Here is an 8,404-nt window from a genome sequence, read left to right on the forward strand (position 1 = left end):
CCACCCAAAGTGCTGCGTAGGCATTCCTAAGTCCATCGTAGAATGGTGTTGTCTGTGTCTTGCTCGGTGGCTAGTGTTAACCGTTTCCTGGTGTTGCGGAGAGACTTCAGGTCCTTCACGCCGAGAGTCACGAGCTAGATACAGGTTGGTGTATTAATTGATTATTCAATAATAATTAGGCGACAGACGAGAGGTAGTCGTGCTCATTATCCGAAGAAACACAGTGGTGTCTTGCAAAGGAGGCTACGAAGTTCAACAATAACTACGACTGTTTGAACGAGGAGTGAGAAATTTGTTCAAGAATTACCAGAGTTTGTCAAAATTGCTGATACGCTGTATCGTCAAACGGATTATCCCTGTCTACCTCAAGAAATACGTTGCAGAATACGAGAAAGCACGTGTGCCAAGTGTGGCAAAATCCTGGTGGGAAATATCAAAAGACGTTGGAGATAACGTGAGTTAACGGTAGAAACTTTAGCAAGTAGATTATCAAGAAGATCGTGTAGTTATGAAGAAAATGGGATCAACACTGAGGCCCAGAGAAGTTGATGTTGACCAGCCCAGTCAGACCGAGCAGTTATCCAATTGGATTGGTAGAATTCGCACTAAGAAGATAATTTGTAAAAGAAGTCGAAGGCGTGATTTACGTATGGAAGCTGTACTAACTTATGCATTATCCAAGGCTGAATTGGAATTAAGAAACAAGCAGACATTGAGATATATAAAGTGGCAACAAATGAAGAAGAGAATGACGAACGATAGAGATTTCAAGGAAAATGATCTCTATTGCCATGATGATTTATCATATAGTGATATTTGCAAAGAGAGGGATAATCCATGGCAAGGTCCACTTTGTCCTGAACTCAGTAGTTTGGATAGTTTTATGTCCAAACTAAGCAAGATTAAGATTCCTCTGCAACGATGAAGCAAAGCTCTTATTGCTTTGATGCTGAAACTACTTGATACCAGGACCTGAAACGTCCTGAATTGAATTCTAAAGTAATCCTGAGGATCTACATCTTCACTGGGGTCACCAAGCATCATCAGTGTCATCGATGTCATCATCTTCAAGAGGAAATCAGAAGGAGACATTCTGCAGTTCTTAGGATATACAATGGGAGCAGAAGTCACATCACTACCCTGGTGTATATCTGGATATTTTTTACTTGCAGTCTCACCGTTTGAGATGGAAATGGGATGGGCAGCGGGAGTCGCAGTTTCTGGTGACCTTGGGGGATACCACAGGAACCATGACCCCACGCTCGAAGGCCTCTATGCCTATCATCGGTTTGGTTTGTAGACCGTATCGAAACCAAAGTCTTTTTTTCGATCTGTTCTAATAAATACTTAACAGCACAAGCCACGATCAAAGATTTACATCAGATAGAAGACAGATATTTTGTTACATTGCAGGGATGATAAGTACTGTTTGAGGAAAGATGACTCAATTGAGACTGATTCATAATGATCATTTAATGGTTGTGTACTCGTGTATAGCATCACATTCCTAGTAGGAGAATATTTAATTTGTTTATCATATGGGATACATCCAACTCCAAAGAACTTTTTTGTCACACGGGTATTTATTTTAAGACAATGGAGAGAGAAAGGAACTTGGACAACCTAAGTATCTTCATAATCACACATATTTCAGTTATATGAAATGCTTTTATTCTCTTGATTTATATAAAATCCTATGTAGAGTTCACATTGAATTTCTTTGTACATAACACATATTTTATAGATGGAGTGAGAATGGCGAAGATACGATTGACGAATATATCTGAAATAAAGAGATATTTTTGAAAAATAAAAAGAATAACTGAACGTGAAAATGATTGATTTCCCAATTTTGAAAATATGGTTCGTTGACTATTAATACCAATAAATCCTTTTCAGTCTGGCATTCACCCTAGACAATCCTAATACGAAGCAGCGGTTTCAAAGTCATCCTGGCTGTTGGCTGCCGGCGGTGTTAGCAGCAGCACCAGCACTCGTATACCATAGAAAGAAAGCGAGGGAAAAAGAGAGAAGGTTGCGCGTCGATAAGAGGTATCTTTTGGGAGTCCTTGAGATGGAGAGAGGAAGGTTCTGTGATTCTAGAAGGCCACGCAGTGCGCATCCCAACTTTAGAAAAAATGCACGCCAGCCGACCATACACGAACACCTTACATTCTTCGCACCCCCGTGTCGCAACTTCGCAAGCCCAATCTTCGCAAAAATCATCCTCCGCGTGATGTGCAGACTCGAGAACAGAGAGGCGCTGAATACACTAAGAGCATACCAGCCGGTGAGCTGATCCCTTTTACTTGCAATACCAGAAAAAATGGTGTTTTCTCAGGTCACGAAGCGAGAGACGTACGTTACTAGTAAATGATGCTGGCACGGAGCACTACACTTCGAATGGCTTTCAATCCGTATAACTATTCACGCTTGGGTTCATCCCAAATACCGTCGACTTCACCACCACCGAGTCATCCGACAACCTTTCATGAACAGTCCATTTCTAAGCCGATAACTAACGCATTCATCGACCGAGTTACACCCTGACCAATCTAGGATTAGAGAGTCTCCAGGTATGGGGTCATATCTACATGTTATAATCTCTCCCATAAACAGAATGGCGTGTGAGAATATAACAGCCTAACTATATGATACATATTCAAATTTGCTATGAATCGGGTGAAATAATTGGGATCAAAGGATGTGTTCACTATTTCCATGGCGATCTTGACCAAAAAGAGAAAAGTATTAAGCACTAACTACATTACTATGAAGGAAACGAGAAAGTATTTAGTTTAGAAAAATGTGTTGCCCTTCGTGGCGGAAATAACCATATTTTCACAGATGCGAACGAAGCCGATCGATAGTTCATTTTTCTGCAAGGAGCGAGAGTATAGAAAGTGAAAGGGAGAGAGAGAGAGAAAAAGCATCGGGAAGAAAGCTGTGCGAGGTCCAACGGTGACGGAGGAGAACGAAAAGGAGGAGGAAGATGCGATCGCGAGCGATAGAGTTATATGTATGTTCTAGATTCGAGAGAAGTCGCCTCCAGGTGTGTTTCGTGCTGGGGATGCTACCGAGAGACTGAATATGCATGGAGGTATTCAATGAACATACATAATTGAAACAAAATGGTGTATAATGTTTAAATGTGCAAACTTGCATACTGAATCGGATCAGTAGAAATATGTCGTGACAACATGTGTCAGGGGGGGACAAGATTTTTGTGGGGAAAACGAAATTATTTTCGCTTCAGCCATCGTGTGCCATCTGGAATAAATGGCTGCCCGAGAAAAGGATCTCTCTCGACCCCCTTCGCTAGCTGCACGAAAACACAAAGTAAGGCGAATGCACGAGATAAGATTTTTTTTGTTTTATTATTTTGGAAAATTAATGGCTCATTGGTGATCTCTGCTGAACGTATACATATGTGTGGGAGGGGACTGGGGAAATACGATAATCTTTTGCACTGCAGGATGAGACCGGCACGCATTTTAAATGACTTTACGAGAGCTGCAGAAGTTAATGCAAATTGTTTGCCAGACAACATCAAAGAGAATCCATTGTCATCTTGTCTATATATTTCTGTGATACGATAAACCAGGTATCGAATTTTTCGTAACGAGAAGCACAGTTATCTTCTCATAATCTTTTCAATGTTAAACGTAACACCGGGGGGGATTGTAAAAACGGGGAAAGGTTTTTTTTTTCGATTCTGTACCACAGGACCGGTTACCGGCATAGATTCCTGGGTGGTTAGTAGCGCGAGCACAGGAGTGCGAATACTTTAGGAGGAGATAATGACGGAGTTAATCATCCTGGAGAATGTGACCAAGCGAGCGAGCGAGAAAACATTTTAATCACGTGAGACTTGTACCTGACTAGTGAACATGATGGAGGAGGAGACGTTCCTATATACTAGCGAGACTGCTGGGGGGGAATTTGGGAAAATGGAAGAATTGTTATTTGAGCTTCAGGAAAATAAGGAACGCGTGCGTCCTGGAAGATCCTAGCCAGGTCGAAGGAAAACCCCCCTGCGATCATCATTCGATAAGTTTGGATATATTTAATCTTGAGAAGCAGAAATGCCAAATGGGAATATTAAGCGCGTGACATCCTGCCCATTCTATGTACGAACATGTCTGTCCCATACAAGACTCGTTAAAAACTACGGAGGTAAAAGGTTTTATTGTTCCTGCAGCTATACATTTCACTGACATGTTTTTCTGTATGCCATTTTTTTTTGTCGATGTGCCAATCAAATATTAGAGGGAGTCTGTATTCTGTTGAGGCAAAACGATCTTTTGTTCTGAGTCACAGGAATTACCACAGGATGAATCTACTCATTTGGAATAGGTACTGCAGCTAATAATCACGAGACAGACGTAAAGCAATCCTAATGCAATCTTCAGAAGAATCAACGTCACATTCTCATGGTCAAAAGGTCACGGATTGTTAGTTTGGAGAAACATGTGTACACTGTTCCAGCTTAACAAGACTGTCGGGCGAAGAATTGATTGATCGTGGAATTTGGAAAACTATATGGGACGAGTTCCGAAAACAAAAATTTTTGTACTGTGCAGGATTATTCCCTTGGCCAGTGGGGTCTTAGAAACCGAACGCGATGGAAGACATACGTCAAATGACCACGAGAACCGAGTACGCGATACTAATATCCTTCCAACGCATCGTCCAACTAAAATTATTAGGGTGATAGATTTTTGTTATTATGAATGAGAGGAGAGAAGAAAAATCCGGACGAGATATAATCCTGGAGTATGAGGTATCACTATTATTGTGCAAATGTTTTGTGATTATCGACATTGTGGGGGGTATTTTGTTCGGGGAAAAGATATCTTTTGAATCGCAGGATTTAGACGGCGGTACGTTTATGCAAAGCGTGATGCAGCGCCAGGCCTACCGACGCTCCACAGGTCTGTGCCAGACAATCGTTAATCCCACAGGACTCGAGGTATTCCTGTATAATTATGCCAATTACATCATGAAGTATCGTTATGAATACGTGTGTGTAAGAATTGTTGGAGAATGGGCAACGGAATTGGGGTAGGGGAACAATTTTGTTTTGAGCTCCAGGAACCGTGGCAGAAGCTTAGGCACACATGGTATCATCATTTAGAGCACGCATAAAACACCTCCGACCCTACACAAGAGCACTTCGACCCTGAAGCATTCGATTGACGTGTACTGCAGAAGTATCTAACCGTTGGATAGTATAAGTAGAAATACTTGCACTTAATTGTCCTTAGTATAGATTATATTAGAAGAATCGGGACGTAGCACCTACAAGAGAGGCAAAAAGTATTGACCTTTTTCTACAGAGTCTCAAAATAACCAGCAGAAGAATGAAAATGCATATATTATATGAGAAACAAACCAAATTCTAGAAGGCATCTGTGCACGAGTAGAATGATTATTTCATTAATTATAAAAAGTGGAGCTTTTAATGATATCACAATTTCCTGAGGCATGGTATTGCTGTTTGATCTGGTAGGAGATATATAATATTGAATGTGTTACGTACCATATGCAAGAGTTATACTGTGGAGGAGATTATGCAAAAAGAACAAAGTAATGGAATCCAGTGTCCAAAGTCGAAGAGACGGGTTGGATTTTCTATTTTGACTACAGAGCAGCCAACCTAGAAGACGGGAGTGAAATATATTTTGTCAAGTTTACCCAAGTGTAGAAGGAATGATTTTTTCTAATCGAGACGAGACAGAAAATGACTATTGAGCAGCAGCGGATCTTGGAAAGATAATGAAACGTTCAATTCTCTTAATGGAACTCGAGCTGTGGTCCAGTCAAAGGTTTGCCCAATCCTAGACAGTCATTTTTAGAAGTACACAAGACACGTGGGAAAGGTGCATCAAGTTTCCCTTATCCTCACTGACAAAAAAATGAGGCCATCCATCTTATTAACCAGGTAACTAAAGATCAATCGGGCTTTCTGTCATGGGGGGAAATATTAACTCGATCTTTTGTAGGTGTCCTCGCTAATATGTTTTAATACGTTGTAAAGAACAATGCATCCCATGTATTTCTTTTACTTCAAGTCATTACTAAAGCGATGTGGGTGAATGTGCACATGAAATTTTTTAATTTGAAACATGCTAATGGACAATGGTAGCCCTGTAGCTAAATGCAATGATGAGAAAGAATCTTGCTGACTGGTTCAGAGTGCGTGTGCTGTGTTCTTCAACTATAAAATTTAGAGACTCTCTTGTTCGGCAGTCTTTACTATTGAAGGAGAGCTCATTCTTAATCGAGATAAGATCCCTTTTATTTTACTAAATTTATGTGAGATGAACCTGCATTTACGCTTTTTGCTGCTGTGCACAATTCTAGAAATTATTTAGAAAAGTCACTTTCATTGGAAGACGATTTTATCCATGTAGTAAGAAAAACTATTATGTATTTTGCGTCATTGGAAGAGATAAATGTCACAAAAGAAGAAGAGAAAAAGATTAGAAATGAAAGAATGAAGTAACGAAGTTCTGAGATTTCAGTGTGGGTGATGACGAGTTGTGATTTGTGCGGTTGAATTTGTTCAAAGAAAGTTTTCATGCAGTTGTATAAATGTGGCAAAGTTTGTTTTCTGTTAAAAGTTCTCTAGAAATAATGTATATAGAGTTCGTTGTGTAGTGCGGTAACGAGAATTGTGCAAGGAATGAATTTTGTTTTCATTTTTTTTAATTGCTCTGCAAAATAAGTCATTATTCTGATGCACCCAGCGACGCTAAGTTTCGCTTGGGTTTAATGTGACAAATATGTGAGTTCGTTGCGTCAATGTATGGAAAAAATTAGAGTAGAGCGTTGAAGAAGCCGACTGACAAGCTTTCAAGGATAAAAATGGCACAGCAAGCATTGTGTTCGATAACCAGAATGACATCAAAATTCCCTTCCATAATGCAAGAAGCAACCTAACTGTATTGGAGACGCTAAGAATTTTTAGTAGAAGTGGCTTTAAATTTTCATAGGCTGATATTATCGGTGAGTGATAAACCTGAACTTGAACAGTAACGATACGCCCTCCTTTTAAACATTGTACAATAATTCATACAGCCCTTATTTTAATTCGCATTTTTATATAGTAGCTTTTGCCATATAATTACTCTGAACTTTGTGTCTTTGAGAGGTTTCTTGTATGTATACTACGCTTGGGTAATTGTATATCTTCCACTTTATTCTTTTCTCTTCTGTATTGTATATGGAAACTGTATGTTAACCAACCGCACAATTTTCTTATGACTATATTATGTGTATCGCTGTAAAGTTTTTATAACGATGTGCAAACGGGTTTGAATAAATCAAAAGATTTTGGGTTGGGTTGGGGGGTGGGTTGAGTCCTAGAACTGTACTAACCGTCACACCATACTTTTCAAAAAATTTCAGAATAACGTAATCAGCAAATCAGCTTTTTCAAAACATCGCACAAAGCTGGATATATATACCATGCACATATATACAACTTTATATCTATTGAAAAATCATTGCTACGAGTTGGCTGAATGCTCAATGATTGATATAAAAAAAAAACCGATGGGACCTATAGGCTCAGTGTGCAAAATATCTGCCTTTCTGAATTATCGGCATGCTACTCTGAAGTATGGCTGCTCGTATGATCCGCAAATACTATTTCTTTATCTTGGGTATGCTGCTTAACGAACGTTTCATATCACCATGCGAAAAAAAACCTGCTTCCGTTATATATGATTGACAACATCCTTACACTGGGCACAGATACTCTAGATTCAGACAGGTACTCAACATTTCCTTTATTCGTAAGACCATGAAAAGAGAATTCTTCCGTGGGATAGACTAGCTTCTTGCTGATCTATGGAAAAAGAAAAGAGAAGGCGAATGAAAGTACAAAATACCTGATACGATACCATCTTAGAATTAAGACATCAAAGAGCAAAGATATTATTAAGATTTATAAATTCAGTCTGCTTACATGAAAAATTGTCGGTGCTTTGAAGTAGCAAAGGATATGTAGGATTGCGATATCTGTTAATGAGAAGAGTATGCCTGAATACTTCATTGATTAGACATCCAAGAGATGCTGAATGGTTAGTGGGCAAAAAATACTTCTTCAGGAAGATTTTCTAACATAGGAAAAACAAAGAAAAACATTATTTGGAGTTCAGAAAGTACTATAGCTACTTTAACTATGAAGACGTAATACATCCAATATACATGAAGGCACCCCGGGTCCCATATGTTCTAATGAAGAAAAAAAAAGAATACTAGAGAAAACGAAAACCGGTACGATTGAAGTATACACTCTCTACCTTAGGAAGATGCTTCATACATAATTAGATGTAAGTCTGAATCCTTTATCCTAGGATTAAGTTGACGTCGCCCCCCCCCCCCCCCCTCGTCC

At 39.4% G+C, this 8,404-nt stretch overlaps 1 protein-coding gene across 1 annotated transcript; it reads left to right on the top strand.

Moving 5' to 3' along the window:
* The first annotated feature begins 150 nt into the window (after positions 1–150).
* LOC107265752 lies at positions 151–1,166 on the top strand. Its single transcript, XM_015735516.1, has one exon. The coding sequence runs from the start codon at positions 509–511 to the stop codon at positions 923–925; it is 417 nt and encodes a 138-aa protein (XP_015591002.1). The 5' UTR covers positions 151–508; the 3' UTR covers positions 926–1,166.
* The last annotated feature ends 7,238 nt before the right edge of the window (positions 1,167–8,404 follow it).

This window comes from Cephus cinctus, unplaced genomic scaffold, assembly GCF_000341935.2.
Source record: "Cephus cinctus unplaced genomic scaffold, Ccin1 Ccin1_scaffold0240, whole genome shotgun sequence".
NCBI classification, from domain to species: Eukaryota; Metazoa; Arthropoda; class Insecta; order Hymenoptera; family Cephidae; genus Cephus; species Cephus cinctus.

What these genes read in the sequence shown, in the direction of transcription:
- LOC107265752 (XM_015735516.1), top strand. Translation starts at nt 509, where the DNA reads ATGAAGAAAATGGGATCAACACTGAGGCCCAGAGAAGTTGATGTTGAC.